The 16426-nt window shown below is 51.3% G+C and overlaps 1 protein-coding gene across 3 annotated transcripts in view; it reads right to left on the minus strand.

The window, feature by feature from the left end:
* Positions 1-790: 790 nt before the first annotated feature.
* Zdhhc18 (zinc finger DHHC-type palmitoyltransferase 18) overlaps positions 791-16426 on the minus strand; it is a 33296-nt gene continuing 17660 nt past the window's right edge. Inside the window, exons 3-10 of one of the 3 annotated variants that reach the window (XM_036177436.1) lie at positions 11928-12077; positions 10523-10660; positions 10371-10419; positions 9016-9118; positions 6477-6589; positions 4382-4481; positions 2001-2078; positions 1427-1489 (exon numbers count right to left, since the gene is read on the minus strand). In XM_036177436.1, the coding sequence (XP_036033329.1) occupies positions 2037-2078; positions 4382-4481; positions 6477-6589; positions 9016-9118; positions 10371-10419; positions 10523-10660; positions 11928-12077 (695 nt within the window). In that variant the 3' untranslated portion in view covers positions 1427-1489; positions 2001-2036. Of the gene's footprint in view, positions 1490-2000; positions 2079-2623; positions 4482-6476; positions 6590-9015; positions 9119-10370; positions 10420-10522; positions 10661-11927; positions 12078-16426 lie in introns of those variants that run through there. The other 2 variants (XM_036177435.1, XM_036177438.1) reach the window with 2 other exon arrangements.

The raw sequence follows: 16426 nt of genomic DNA on the forward strand, positions 1-16426 counted from the left end.
TTATGGGGAGAAAAACAGCCTAATACTTAGCAAGCCCTGATAAATTAAGTGGTAGCAGCAATACCGTCCACCTGGGCTTTTTTCTTTTTTTTTTTTTTTTTTGAGCTGAGGATCGAACCCAGGGCCTTGCACTTGTTAGGCAAGCACTCTACCACTGAGCTAAATCCCCAGTCCCCCACCTGGGCTTTTTTAAAAAATAATTTATTATTTGTATTTTGTGTATTTGGGTGTTTCGCCTACATGTCCGTCTGTGAGAGCATCAGATCCCCTGGAACTGGAGTTACAGATGGTTGTGAGCTCCCATGTGGGTGCTGGGAATTGAACCCCGGTCCTCTAGAAGAGTCATCAATGCTCTTAACCACTGAGCTATCTCTGCAGCCCGGCAATTTCCTTTTATGTCTACTTACTGTGTGTTTGTGTGTCCATGTGTGTCCGTGTGGAAAGCAGCTGGGGAATGGGAAGGAGACACTATGGACTACCTTGGGTTGGGCTCAACTGGGGAATGTCAGCTTCAGACTGGAGTTTGACACCCCCCACCCCACCCTTGTTTTGGACTAGGCATGGTTTTTCAAAGTTCAGAGTTCAGCTAAGCCTTGAAAGTCTCCTGGGAGGAAATGAGTTCTGGAGAGTGAGCCAAGAGGTCACTTCCCCATGTCCCTCCTGGCCTCTGTCTCCAGAGCAGCACTGCCCAGCCAGAGCAAAGCCAGAAGGGAGGCAAACAGTTGTTCTCACACGTCCACAGCAGGCTCCACCCACGGCCCCAAAGGAAAGTGGTGCGCACACTCCAGGCTAGAGGGGAGGTCTTTATTTCTGTTACAAAAGATAGTGGACAGCAGGTGAGCAGCCCCCATGCTGGGTGCAGTTAATCGCCCCAGGTCTGGCCCGTTTCCCTTTGGGTCCTTGGAAGAACATGGAGCTGTGTAGCCCTTGGTGCCCGGGGCCAAGGATACAGGCTCACACTTCACATCCTCCCAGGGGGATGGGGGCGTGGGAACAGTGTTGAGCCGGTGTGCTCAGAACAGTCGCCAAACCTGTTCCGCAGCGTCGTGACACCCAGATAGCTCCTGAAGAAACCTGCTTGGCTCCCCTATGGCTCTGCTGACTTGGGGGGGGGGGGGGGGAGGCTGTAAGGCAAGATTCCTGAAGAGTCTTGACACTTCACAAATCTGGGGGGCATGATGGAGGAGGGAGGGTGAGGTTCAGCAGCGGTACAGGATTGTATGCTGTGCTGAGGCTGCAGTATGGCTTTCTACACTCTGGCCAGCAAGGAGTGGGGGTGGGGGCCAAGAGGTCAGCACCTGCCCACTGTGGGGGGCTCTAGAGAGCACACAAGTAGGACAGGCTGGGGGACAGACCCTGTAGGCACAGATGGTGGCAGACGGGCCACAGGTTAGGCAGGTGAAGGTACAGGGTGCCCGGCTCCCCCCAGGCCACTCCTGAAGAGGCAGAGAATGGTGGTCCTCAGGAGCTCCTTCAGCCCCCGAACATACTGGACGATCCCGCAGGATGGCAAAGAAGGAGAGAGAGGGTTAGCGGATGGATGGAAAGAGGTAGCCTGCAGGGGCCCCAGTGGGGTCAAAGGCTACCACAGTAGCTGCCCCTCTCCCAGAAAAGGGCCAAAGCGCAGGCGGCAGGCAAGAAATCGAGCAGGAGAGAAACCGGCAGGCAAGAGAGCTTGGCAGGGACACAGAGCAGGATGCAGGGGTGTTAGTGACCTGACTGAGGGCCCTGCACACCAGTACACTAACAGCACAGGCCTAGGCCCCTCAGAGCACGTGGGCCACCCTCCCCAGCCCCACCCTTCCTCTTCTGAAAGGACGGGTACTCCAGTGCAAGAGCTTTCTGCTTGGGGGGCCCCTGGGGACCTACCACCAGCACACACACCAGCAGACACACCAGACAGATGGATGGACTCCATGGGTTGATGAGCATGCAATGAGGATGAGATGGTGTGTGAGGGGAGTGGGCAGTGCTGGCTGACAGGTGAGACATGGTCTTACCAGCTAACCCTCTGCAGAGAGGCCTGTTAGCTCCCCTCAGGCTGTGCAGGAGATGGCAAAGTCCTGACAAGTGTCCTCCTGGAGGAGATACCAGAGAGGTCGGCCTGTGTTAGCATCTGCTGTTCTGGCTACCTAGGAGGTTGGGCTGGGGCAGGGACAAGAAGCTCTAACTGGCCGCCAGGCGGTGGTAGCACACGCCTTTAATCCAGCACTCAGAAGGCAGAGCCAAGCGGATCTCTGTGAGTTCGAGGCTAGCCTGGTTTACAGAGAGAGATCCAGGACAGGCTCCAAAACTACTTAGAGAAACCCTGTCTTGAAAAACCAACCAACCAACCAACCACAACAAAAAGCTCCAACTGGGCTCTACTGTCTCCACATGGTTTTGGCCAAGTGATCGATCACTGGGATCAGGATGGAAAGTCAGCAGGGAAAGAGTTCAGTAGGTACCAATCCCTGAGGCCCCCAGCCCCTCTGCTGCAGAGTTCCTCCAGTCACCTGCCTGCCTGCCTGCCTCCCATTTCCCAGGGAAGACCCAAATGTGTCTGAAAGAACCCAGAGCTAAGCTGCAAGCCAGAGACTCCGCAAAACAAAAGCCAACAAAAACCAAACCAAAGGAAAGCAGCTCTTACAAACACAAGTTTTATTACAAGCGGGAACAAAGAATAGTGGCATCAACAAAAGGCGTGTTAGGGAGCCCTCCTCCAGCCCCTGTCTACCTCCCAGGGCCACTGCAGGGTGGCCTCGGAGGAAGCTGTCTCTCCCAGGCACCACTTTCCCTCTGCCAGGGACCCACTGGCCTCAGGAACAAGGAATGGAAGTTAAGTGACTTCCTCAGCTATGATCCCAGGGCTTCACCCACCGGAAAGGCCAAAGCGGGGCCCAGAAGAACAAGTCTCTATTTTGATTAGAAAGTACAGCTCCCAGCAGAAGGAGGATTTGCTATGAGTTCCTGGCCGACCCACGTGCCTCCTGGTCTATTCTATTTCCTCCTTCATTTCTAGTCAGCAGAAACGCATCGTCTCCTAGACCCTAGCACTGGGGCCCACATTCAGAGCAGAACACCAAGGAGGAGCTGTAGCTGGCAGAATGGCAGCTGTTCCCCAGACCCGTCACCCCACCCACCACACCTAGCCTCAGCCTGTTAGGGCAGATCACAGCTGGGAGCCTGGCCTGGGGGCTGGGTGGCAGAGTCCCTAGCCACTGGTTGCCTGTCTGATGGCCGTGGCAGAAGGGAAGAGGGCAGGAGCCCAGGGGTCTCTGGTGACTAACGCACATCCTCCCAGTCCCCATGCCTCAGGCTGCTTCTGAACACAGGGTCATAGGGTCATAGGGAAAAGCCCAGGGAATATGGAGATCAGCTGTATTTGTACACAGGCGGGGACACACACACACACACACACACACACACACACACACACACACACACTCAATCACTCACAGCTAGATGTGCTGTAAAAAATGTATTAAACCGCCTAGCCTTCTGAAAACCCTTGACTTGGCACTACACAGATAGTAACACATTAACTCCTATTTTTTAAAAAGGGTATGTAAAAAAGAGGTCTATAAAATTGTGCAAAATACCCAGCATTAATAAACCCGTTTCAAGTATTGCCAGCATGATCTAACCCACCCACCTCTAACCCTGACTTGGAAGAGATTTGGGGGGCACAGGAAAGGATCCTTAGCATCTCCATGGGCTGGGGAAGGCAGGATCCCCATTCTACTATGCTGCCCAGGACTCTGGAGGAGCTGAACTCTTGGGGGCCATGGCTGGTTTGACCTCCTCTGACACAGGCTGCCTCCCACCCTCTGCCCCTCTACTAGTACCCGGCTCTGTCCCATTGGTCAATTCCATATAACCCTCCCCGCAAAAAGCCCACCAAAGTAACCATGATCACCACAAAGGGAATGCAGGAGCCAAACAAAGCAGTTCAAGGAAGGACGCTGGCCTGCCACCTGTGGTGCAGGGCCAGTTGCTCAACAGTCCTGCTCCTAGAAGCCTCTTGACTCCCCAGGGCCCATGCATGCCTCCAGCTGGGAGGCTGTCCACTCAGTTCACACCGTCACTCACACTGGGCCTCCCTGGGCACAGGCAATGACTTGGCACGGTCCCCCTGGGGACTTCCAGAGGCTGTGGCTCTCTTCTCCTGCCACTGATCAGCTCAGGAACCTAGGGTCTGAACTGCGGGAACCTGGGTTCGGGGAGCAGAGGGCCCAGCTATGGGACAGTTCAGAGAAAGCCACGCAGGATGGGAAATAAATACAAAAAGACTGGAGTCTTTGGCAGCTCTGCTTCCCTCGGATGGTATGGGGAGGGTCCCGGCAGGCGTGGAGGGTGGCAGGTGGCAAGCACTGAGTCACATTCAGGGGTGGCCTCCTACCATGCTGGCGTCTGGCTTGGCCCCGCAGGGTGGCTCGTCACTTCTGATGGGCGAGGGCAACACAGCATCAGACTGCACGAATCCCCGCCGGTCAATCAGGCTTCCAAAACATAAGGACAGGACATGAACTCCCGACAAGGCTCCAGGCCAGGTGGTATGACAACACAGACATGTCTTCTGAGAAAGATCCAGCCCTAGGAAAGCTGGGCAAATGGAAGCTGCTTCCCATTCAGGAGTTCGAGACCCTCCCTCTGGGACCGGTGAGATGGTTCAGAGGGTGAAGGTGTCTGCCACCAAGCCTGAAGGCTTGAGTTCAACCCAAGGACTCACGGCCTCCATATACACACCATGTATGTGTGTCTGCACACACACAAGTAAATACATGGAAGATAAGACCTTCTGGACACTTAGCTTTTCCATATGATTCATTCACTAGTTTGGTTTTGTTGTTTATTTTGTTATTATTACTATTTTTAGACAGGATCTCATTATGTAGCTCTGTAGATTGTCCTGGAACTCATGATGTAGACCAGGCTGGTCTTGAATTCACAGAAATCGACCTGCCTCAGCCTCCCAAGTGCAGGAACTAAAGGCATGTACTACTATGCACAGCTTATTATTATTTTTTGAAACAGGGATTCACTCTGCAGCCCTGGCTGGCTTGGAACTCACTATATAGACCAAACTGCTCTTGAACTCACAAAGATCTGCCTGTTTTGGTTCAGATTAAAAAGGCAGGTGCCCCTGGGTGGTGGTGGCACATGCCTATAATCCCAGCACTGGGGAGGCAGAGCCAGCCTGGTCTTTATTTCTTTTCTTTTTTTTTTTTTCTTTCTTTTTTTTTTTCTCGAGACAGAGTTTCTCTGTGTTGCTTTTTGCGCCTTTCCTGGAACTCACTTGGTAGCCCAGGCTGGCCTCGAACTCACAGAGATCTGCCTGGCTCTGCCTCCCAAGTGCTGGAATTAAAGGCTTGTGCCACCACTGCCCGGCTGGTCTTTATTTTTATTTTTTTAAAGATTTATTTATTTATTATGTATACAGTGTTCTGCCTGCACGCATCCCTGCAGGCCAGAAGAGGGCACCAGATCTCATTACAGATGGTTGTGAGCCACCATGTGGTTGCTGGGAATTGAACTCACGACCTTTGGAAGAATGGAATAGCCAATGCTCTTAACTTCTGAGCCATCTCTCCAGCCCCTAGCCTGGTCTTTAGAGCGAGTTCCAGAACTACACAGAGAAACCCTGTCTCAAAAAAAAAAAAAAAAGAAAAGAAAAGAAAAGAAAAAAAAAGGGGGGTGGCCACACTTAGTAGTGTTTTTGGTTTTTGAGATAGGACCCCAAGTAGTCTTGCTACTTGAGGATGTAGCTGAGCATGACCTTGAACTTCTGACAGGCCTGCCTCTACCTCCTAAGTTTATTCATTGTTAATCAAACTGACTCAGCTGTCTGGGTGCCAAGAAGCCAGGCTGCAAGAGACAGAAAAGTAAGAAAGAACAGCTATTTGGAGGGAGGCCTTGTGCTCTGTCTCCCTAGAAGGGCACATCTGCAAAAGGTCCCCTCTGTACCCATGGCCATTTAATGCCTGTTCTGGAGCTCTGGTGCCCCCTGCTGTCAGCACCAACAGGGAGCCTCCCAGCATGGCTGAGACACTAAGGTTCCGGGAGAGGGTGGTGACTTCACCACATACAGGAAGAGCATGTCACCAAGTGTGGTCATGACAGTCACTGTGGTATCTTTGAGAAGTAGGGTTACACAGACTACCCTATGATCTTTACTATTTTGTGCTTTTTCACTGTGTCTCCTAGGCTGGCCTTGAACATGAAGCAATCTCCTGCCTCAGCTTTCAAGTGCGATTACAGGCATATACAACCATGCCTGGTTGTACTTATTCTTAGTCTACAAATGAGTACATGTGATTAAAACTAACAGCTAACAGCCTTCCTCAGAATTTCTGAGTCATCCAGCAGAGCAGAGGATGGCAAACAGGGAATCCATGTATGTGCAGGAAGAAAGGCCTGCCTGCTAAGGTCCAGAACCTCCAGAATTCCCAGGAGGGGTCCAGACGCAAGGCCACCTCCCCTGTGCCCTCTCTTACCTGGGAGGTAGAGGGCCACAGAGCACAGCACAGCAGTTGGTGATAATACTTTTATGGCTGTAGGGGTTGACAGACGTCTCACCGCCCCTCTTGCTGGACCAAGACCCTTTGATCTAGAAAGAGGAAGAAGCCTGGGTAAGCTCCCTTCTTCCAGCCTCCCTCCCTGGAGACGTGTTGGAGATGACATATTGAAGCATCAGCCACTGAGCCCCCTCCTTGAGCCCTCTGCACGGAGGCAGCGCTCTCCTGTGGAACTATCCCATCATGCCTGCCTCCTTTCTCTTCGACATCCAGAAATGGGACCCAGAGGCTGGGGAAAGTCCCATTTTGAAACCAGTTCTGGTTGGAACCGGAGGGAACAGTCTTCAGTGGAGGCTGTCAATGAAGATGTGGGGACTTCCAGGTGTAGGGAGCTCTCTAGCAGAGACTAGAAGGCTCCAGCTAGCACAGAAGACAGAACCAAAAGGAAGTCTCCAGAGGAGGATGCTTGGGTAAACCACCTCTCCCCTGGCTGCCCATCTGTGACGATAGTTTTACATCAACCGGATTCAAGCTAGCATTATCTGAAAGAAGGGACCCTCATTAAGAAAATGCCCATAGGCCGGGCGGTGGTGGCGCACGCCTTTAATCCCAGCACTTGGGAGGCAGAGGCTGGCAGATCTCTGTAAATTCAAGGCCAATCTGGTCTACAGAGCGAGATCCAGGAAAGGTGCAAAGCTACACAGAGAAACCCTGTCTCGAAAAAACAAAACAAAACAAAACAAAAAAACCAAAAAAACCAAAAAAAAAAAAAAAAAAAAAAAGAAAGAAAGAAAGAAAGAAAGAAAATACCCATAAGATCTGGGTGTAGACAATCTTGTAGGGCATTTTCTTAATTAGTGATTGATAGGGGAGGGCCCAGCCCATTGTGGGTAGGGCCACCCCGGGTTGGTGGTCCTGAGTTCTCTAAGAAAGGCTGAGCAAACCATAAGAGAGCAAGCCAGTAAGCAGCACTCCTTCATGGCCTCTGCATCATTTCCTGCCTCCAGATTCTTGCCCTGTTTGAGTTCCTGTCCTGACTTCCTTTGATGAACATTGCTGTGCAAGTGTAAGCCAAATGAACCCTTTCCTCAACTTGCTTCTGGTTGTGGTGATTTGTCACAGCAATAGTGACCTTGACTATGTCACCAACTGAGGGGGGGGCAGGATGGAGGGCACAAAGCCGCTGAACCACTCTGACCCTACCACTCAACCCCACGGCCTCAGACACATCATTTCTGGACGGTAAGACTCAGCACTACTGAACAGTCTGCTTCTGGGAAGTCCTCTGCTGCAGGCATGGAGCGGCTCAGCAGGAAGTTCCCCACTTGCTGGGCCAAGCACCCCTTTTTGCTTAGACTGCAGTGATGCCCCACAGAACCATTGCTGGGGACACCCAGCGGTGGTGGGGGCGGTTTGGGGCTGATGTCATTTCCGCCCTTATCAATGTGTTCAGTTTTGTTTTTCCAAACTAGTGTGTAAGAGGTCATGGGAATTTTTTTGGGGGGGAGGGTTGATGTTTTGAGACAGGGTTTCTCTGTGTAACAGCCCTGGCTGTCCTGGAACTTAGTTTATAGACCAGGCTGTTCATATGTGTCCTGGGATAGCCTCCAACTTTCTATGTAGCCAAGGATGACCTTGAATTCCTCGTCCTCCTGCCTCCACCTCTCAAATGCTGGGATAACATGCATGTACCACTACTCTTGGAGGTGGCTTCCTCCTTGTTCCTCTGTTTTTAAAGACTTTATTACATATTTGATGTGTGTGGGTGTCTTGCTGCATGTGCGTCTGTTTATCACAGTGTCAGGAGGCACGAGAGGGCACTGGATTAGAGTTACAGCAGGGTTATACAGACTGCCGTGTGTGGGCTGGGAAGAGCAGTCAGAGCTCTGAACCACTGAGCCTCCAGCCCTCCCCCCCTTCTTTGGATCCTGAGACTGAAGGCAGGGTCTGCTCCATTCTAACCTTGAATTTGCAATTCCTGTCCCAGTCTCTAGAGCAGCTGGGATTACAGCCCTGTGCCACCGGACTAACAGAGCCCCTTTCTTTCTCTTCCTTTCTTTCTCTCCCCAACCACCCTTTTACTTCTCCCCAAGTCAACATCTCCCCACATAGCCCAGCCGAGCCTCAAGACAAGGATCCTCCTGCCCCGGTCTCCTAAGTGTCGGGATTACAGGAATGTACCACCATACCCAGTCTGCAATGGATCCATTTTCTTTTGGATGGAGGATCAATGTTATGCAGCAACCCTGGGAACACACACACTGTTTTCTCTTTGTGGGCTGAAGGACAGTGAGAGGAGGGCATGTCTGGACTGGGGACAGCGGGTGCTCAGGTAATGCTGGCTGGTGATGGCTTACAAGTGAGCGGGTAGGAGGGATCAACAGAGCCACGCTGCTCTGTGCTCCTCTCAAGGCACGGGACCTGCAGCACATGGGAACCCTGGCTCTGACACTAGGCTCTGCCTGGGCCTCCCCAGCAGGGCTGCACTTGACCCCCCAGGCTCCCCAGCTTTACTCACATCTTCGTTCGTAGTCAGGTTGGAGGCGACGAGGTAAGTGTGGAACCCTGAGAGGCCCAGGATGGACCAGATGGAGAAGAAGCAGATGACCAACTCCAGCACAGTGGGACCATCAAGGACACATGTGTCGGGGAGGGTGGAGACCCTGGGACCCCGTGCTCACCCTTCCTCACTCACCCTTCCCTGGAGCCATACCCCTGAAGAGCACAGGAGTTCTAACCTTTCTGTGATGTACTCATCATTTCTCAGCGGATCACCTCTGCACCCACAAAACAGGATGGGAGTTCTGAGGAGCAAGTCAAGATGTGGCTAGGGATGGCATGGGGAATTCTAACCACAGGCTCTTGGCTACCACATGGTCCAGGGAGCTTGGCACCCTAAGGAACATGCAGGCTGGTGACATGACTCAATGGGTAAAGGCATTTGTCTCCAAGCCTGCTGACCGGAGTTGGAACTTCCAGTTCCTCTGATCTCATTTGTGTGCTGTGGCACATGCGTGTTCTCCACTGCCCCCATGCAAGATAAAATAACAAAGATTTAATTAAGAAACACACTTGAGGGGCTGGAGAGATGGCTCAGTGGTTAAGAGCACTGCTTGCTCTTCCAGAGGTCCTGAGTTCAATTCCCAGCAACCACATGGTGGCTCACAACCATCTGTAATGAGATCTGGTGCCTTCTTCTGGCCTGCAGTCATACATGCTGTATACATAATAATAATAAATAAATAAATCTTAAAAAAAGAAAGAAAGAAAGAAAGAAACACACTTGGGCTGGGTGGTGGTGGCACATGCCTGTAATCCCAGCACTCGGGAGGTAGAGGCAGGTGGATCTCTGTGAGTTCGAGGCCAGCCTGATCTACAGAGCTAGTCCAGGACAGCCCCCAAAGCTACAGAGAAACCCTGTTTCGGGGAAAAAAAAAAAAAAAAAAAAAAAAAAGAAGAAACACACTTGGGGTTGGAGAGATGGCTCAGCAGTTAAGAGCACTGGCTGTTCTTCCAGAGGACATGAGTTCAATTCCCAGTACCCACATGGCAGCTCACAACTGTCTGTTAACTCCTGACACCCTCACACAGACATACATACAGGCAAAAACAGTGTGTGTGTGTGTGTATATATATATGAAAAGAAAGAAAAGAAATACACTCTTTGCCAGGCCTTTATAGACAGGGACAGTTTCCTGAGGGTGTTTGCTCAGCCCCTCCCATGACAATCCATTCAGGATCAGCTCTAGGCTGGGTGTGGACACAGTACCTAGTAGAGTGGATTCTAGGGAACGTGGCCCCACCATCCCCACTTGGAGACCCACCCACGAAGAGGCCTCAACCCCACCCAGGGGACAACTTGGCAAAAGATATCTTGCTGGTGTCTCTTTCAGAGTGGAGAGAAAGTTGCTTTCTCGAGAACCTAGGAAGGAAGGACAGATACAGCTCAGGGTGGTGACCACTACCCCTTGCTAGGGCCAAGCTCACTGGCCAGCCCTCCTCCGCCCCTGTTGTCCCCCACTCACGCAGAGTCAGGTGGGTGACCACGCAGGCGAAGATGAAGGCCGTCAGGAAGGAGAGAGAGAGGATAAATGCATAAAAGAAGCGGTAGTTCCGTCTCCCGACACAGTTGCCCACCCAGGGGCAGTGGTGGTCAAACCGTTCTAGAAAGGGAAGGAGTCAGTGTGGGTCTCCAACCAGCATTGGTGCCCAGCCCTCCCCCAGGCTGCCACTGTCCCATCCTCTCGCCCCAACAGCAGCTGACCCCTGTCCCTCCCTTGGACACGCTCTACTTGTAGCCCTTGATCATCAGATCCCACCCACTGCCTGACACACTCCGTCTATTCTTTTAGCTCCACAGTAACTCCTTCAGATGTCAGCTACAAAGCCACTCCCTTAAAAACGTCTCCTATGGCCTCAAACTAGGTAGGGGTCCCCTGTCACCTGCTCTGTCACTCCTCTCATACAGCTTTGCCCTTGAGTGTTGACATCCATGCAAGACATGGATGGCCTCAGACCCCTGAAATCTCCAGGATCCAACGGAGTGTCTGGTTCAAAGATTCATAGACCAGGGCCTATTACCAGCTACATACCAACAACTCTGGGCCTAAGGCCCAGAGAGGGCTGGGCCGCTAGGTAACTCATGGAGAGCTGGCACCAGAGGCCAGGGCAAGGGACTGAGCTCATACCAGCGCTAAGTCCCTGGGGGTGGGAGTCACACCCAACTGATGAGGAAAGTCCCTGTGGGAATCTGGGTCATAAGCCCGTTGCGGGCCTTATGCCAGGCCAGTGCCCTCTAAGGAGGTGGGTGGGGCAGACTGGTAGGGATGAATAACACCCACTGAGTCACCCACTTCCCTGCCTGCTGCCCCAGCTCTCCTCTTGAGGGAGTGCTGAGCTGGCAAGATGAAGTCACTGCCCTGGGAACTACGCACTGTCACCATGGCTCAGCTCACTTGGGTGTCACATAGATTCTTCCTTATGATACCTCCCAAAGGACCATCCTGGGTCCTCATCAAGCTGTAGAGCCTCCGAAGAGCAGCGTGAGGGAACAGACCTAGCAGAGGAGGGTGGTTAAGAGCCACCTGCCAGTTCTGGTCCAGGCTCTCCACCTCACCCTCCAGATCCTAACCACCCCCACCTTCTTTCTCAGTTACATCATCCAGTCTTCCATGTTACTGCTCCAGGCTCTGGGGGTCACAGACCTACCGAAGAGTGGACTGGAGCCTTGGGACAAGTTCAAGGTCTCTGTCTGCCGAAATACATGGGGACAAGGGGGCAGGATATACTAACCCTGGGCCAAGAGGTGTCACAGCCAATCTGGGAGAGCCAGCCTTCCGGCTCAGCCCTAAGCATTTCAGATGCTGCCCTACATGTGACTTCCTGCCCCCAAGACTCAGTGTCTCAGGGGTTCCGAGGCCTCCCACTCACCCACACAGTTGTCGCAGACACTGCAGTGTGAGGTCCTGGGCGGCCGAAACATCTTACAGGTGAAGCAATACTTCAACTTCACCATCTGCCCGTTGATCATCACCTCCCGGGTCCGAGGGGGCGGGCGGTACGTGGAGCTGCCTGTGTTGTCTGGGGGTGGGAAGAGAGAAAGAAAGGAGGATGCCCAGATGGGAGTGGGGGACAACACACCAATGCAGGGTCAAACGTTATGAACTGTTTACAGGCCCAGCACTCCATTCAGGCCTGGGACTGTGTTCATATCTCACACATCTGCTCACACACCCACAGGCCTTCACCCTGAACAGGCCATCAGGGACGGAGTTCCTAGGAAGGTTTAGGGAGGTCATGTGCCTCTAATTAAGCCTAGATCCAACTTCTAAACCATGAGAACTTCTCAGTTAAAGGAACAAGATAAGCGTCCCGGGGAAGCAACTGGATCTAGAACTTGGACATCTACAATCCACTGATCTGACCTCTCACCAAAGCCAACGTTACTTATAGAGAAGAGCTGGACAGAAGGTGGCTCAGTGTTAGTGAAGGACGCTTCCTGCTCTCCCAGAGGACCCGATTCTGTCCCCAGTACCCATGTCAGGTGGCTCATCTCTTCTGGCAGTCACATGCACACCTCCCTCCCCTCACACATAATTAAAAACAAAATCTTGGGGTTGGAGAGATGGTTCAGAGGTTAAGAGTACTGACTGCTCTTCCAGAGGTCCTGAGTTCAATTCCCAGCACCCACACAGTGGCTCACAACCATCTATAATGAGATCTGGCGCCCTCTTCTGTGTATATAATAAATAAATAAATCTTTAAAAAATTAATAAAAACAAAATCTTAACAACAAAACAACATCAACCGAGAATGTCAGAGCTAGGATGGTAGCTAGTGCTTGTAATCCCAGATACCATGAAACCGGAAAACTGAGTTCAAGGTTAGCCTAGACTACAGTGTCTTTCCCTCCTCCTCCTATTTCTTTTTTTAGAAAAAGATGTTTACTGCAAGACAGAAGTAGGTAACAGAAGAACCACTTGTTGCCTCAGCCTGTTTTTTTTTTTTTTTTCCTTGTCTTTTAATGGAAGGAATAACAAATTTACCCAAAGTATACAAATTCTACATGTTCTATTGGTTGAGTGTTTCCCAACTGAACTCACATGATCTCAGAGTTCAGATCAAAACAGTTTGTAGCTGGGCGGTGGTGGTGCACGCCTTTAATCCCAGCACTCGGGAGGCAGAGGCAGGTGGATCTCTGTGAGTTCGAGGCCAGCCTGGTCTACAGAGTGAGTTCCAGGACAGGCTCCAAAGCTACAGAGAAACCCTGTCTCGCAAAAACAACACTGGGGGTAAGTGGATTTGCCTGCCAGGGTGCTGGAAGCACCAGCCCAGTTACTTACTGTTTTGATATGGGTACTGTGCTTGGGGGCATTAATCAACTGACTCCTAAACACTAGGTTCTCCTGCAGCCTCCAGTTTGGCTGCTTACCCCCAGTGACTGGTGTCTGAGTGCTTACCCCCAGTGACTGGTGTCTGACTGAGTGCCTACCTCCAGTGACTGGTGTCTGAGTGCTTACCCCCAGTGACTGGTGTCTGAGTGCTTACCCCCAGTGACTGGTGTCTGAGTGCTTACCTCCAGTGACTGGTGTCTGAGTGCTTACCGCCAGTGACTGGTGTCTGAGTGCCTACCCCCAGTGACTGGTGTCTGAGTGCTTACCTCCAGTGACTAGTGTCTGACTGAGTGCTTACCCCCAGTGACTGGTGTCTGAGTGCTTATCCCCAGTGACTGGTGTCTGAGTGCTTACCCCCAGTGACTGGTGACTGAGTGCTTACCTCCAGTGACTGGTGTCTGAGTGCTTACCCCCAGTGACTGGTGTCTGAGTGCTTACCCCCAGTGACTGGTGTCTGAGTGCTTACCTCCAGTGACTGGTGTCTGAGTGCTTACCCCCAGTGACTGGTGTCTGAGTGCTTACCCCCAGTGACTGGTGTCTGAGTGCTTACCTCCAGTGACTGGTGTCTGAGTGCTTACCTCCAGTGACTGGTGTCTGAGTGCTTACCTCCAGTGACTAGTGTGTCTGAGGACTTTCCAGAGCACTAGGCACTAGTCCAGGTATCCAGCATGCACTGGTGAGGCACATGCATTCTGATCTCAGTTCCAACCACCAAAGAGATTCTTACCATAACCTTGACCACACGTTTAAAATGCAATTAAGCACCTAAAGATTTCTTCTTTAGAACAGGAAGTACAAAAAGGCAGAGGTCGGGGCCCAGGAGACTGAGTCAATTGAACTCTGAGACTTAGCTTTCTAATCTGTAAAATAGGATTAACCAGTGGAATGGTGAATACATTTTGGTCCTTTGTGAGACACAATCTCATGTAGCCCAGGCTCACCTTAAACTCACTATGCAGCTGAGGATGACCCTGATACTTTCAACTTTTACATGTTGGAATTACAGACATGTAACTACCACATCTGGCTCTATGTGGTGCTAGGAACTGATGCTGGGCACGCACATTCTACCGAGTTACACACCTTGTCCTGTTGTTTGTTTGTTTTTTAAGATTTATTTATTTATTATGTACACAGTGTTCTACCTGCGTGAATGCCTGCAGGCTAGAAGATGGCACCAGATCTCATTACCGATGGTTGTGAGCCACCATGTGGTTGCTGGGAATTCAACTCAGGACCTCTTGAAAAAAGCCAGTGCTCTTAATCCCCCGAGCCATCTCTCCACTCTCCAGCCCCTGTTGTTTGGTTTTTGAGACAGGGTATTACTTCAGAGTTTAATCTGGTCTTGAACTCAGGCAGACACACCTACTTTACCCCGACACATGCTTTAAAGGTGAGATCGTTTTCAGCATCCCTACCTTACAGCCGTGACTTGCTCAGCATGTCAAGTGACTTGCCCTAGGCCACACAGCACACAGCAAAACCAGGATTTGAACCCAGGTTTCAAAGTTCAGGTGTGAGGTTCTTTAATACAATGTATAGCACCCTGGTAGGGTTGCAGCTCAAAGAGCACTTTGACCAGCATACCAGATCCTCAGGTTTAATCCCCAGTACCATCCCCAAATAAATAATAGAAATTATCCAGACTCAAGCTGAGCATGCCTACAAGCCCAGTGCTTGAGAGGTAGAGGCAGGAGAATCAAGAGTTCGAGGCTACCCTCAGCTACATGGCAAATTTGAGGCCAACATGGACTACATACAACTTTGTCTTAATAATAAACAAGGGGGGACAGGATGGTGGTGGTGGCGGTGCTCCCTTTAATCCCAGCACTCAGGAGGCAGAGTCAGGCAGATCTCTGAGTTTTGAGGCCAGCCTGGGCTACAGAGTGAGTTCTAGGACAGCCAGAGCTACACAGAGAAACCCTGTCTTGAAAAGAAAAGACAAATAAATGAAAAATCAATTCATTTCATTTCATGTGTGTGGGTGTTTTGCCTGCATGTATGGCTGGGACACCACATGTGTGCCTGGTGTACATGGGGGCCAGAGAAGGGGATTAGATCCCCTGAGACAGAAGTTACTGATAGTTCTGAGCTCCCACTGGGGTGCTGGGGATTGAACCCGGGTCCTCTGGAAAAGTGGCCAGTGCTTTTAACCGTTGAGCCATCTCTCCAGTTAAATTGATCCTCCCCTAAATTACTTTTCTTAGGCATTTGTGCAGCAACAAGTAACTACAAGAGCCTCTCTGCAGACCGCTCTCCCCTCATCCTTGCCTGGCCAGTCAACGGTCTGCGTGTCCTCTCCTGTTCTCTCCCTTGATCACCCTGATGCAGGCTAGACCCATATCACAAAGAGCTGCTCCAGAAAACTTCCTCTCCCATCCCTCTACACAGCCACATCCTTCCTAATGACCCTTCCAAGTTACTTCCTAGCTCCAAACACTTTCCCAGAGTCCTTTGAGACAAGACGAGGGCTAGAGAGATGCTCAGTAGTTAAGAGCCCTAAATTCAGTTCTCAGCACCCACACTGAACAGCTCACAACGACCTGCATCCAACATCCTTCTGGCCTCCTCAGACACCTGAAGACATATGGTGCACACAGACTCAAACAGGCAAACAGAAATTCACAGAAATCAAACAAATAAATGCTAAAAAATCAAACCAAAACCAAAACCAAACAAAGAAACACAAGGCTGGCCAGGCATTTCGCAATCCCAGCACTTAGCAGGTAGACACAGGAGGCTCAGGAATTCAAGCTCAGCCTTGGCTACCTAGCAAGACTGAAGGAAGCTGCGGCTGCATGAGACCCTGTCTCAACATCTTCAACCATTAAAAAAATAAACCTAGGGGCTAAAGGGCTGTCTTAGTGGTTAAGAGCATGTGCTGCTCTTGGACAGGTGCTGGGTTTGGTTTTTAGTACCCACATGGTGGGTATCAACCACTTGTAACTCCAGTTCTAAAGAATCGAACGCTCTTATCTGTGGTGGAGCACACCTTTAATCTCAGCGCTCAGAAGGCAGAGGCGGGCGGATCTCTGT

Source organism: Onychomys torridus, chromosome 2 (genome assembly GCF_903995425.1).
Source record: "Onychomys torridus chromosome 2, mOncTor1.1, whole genome shotgun sequence".
In the NCBI taxonomy this organism is placed as follows: domain Eukaryota; kingdom Metazoa; phylum Chordata; class Mammalia; order Rodentia; family Cricetidae; genus Onychomys; species Onychomys torridus.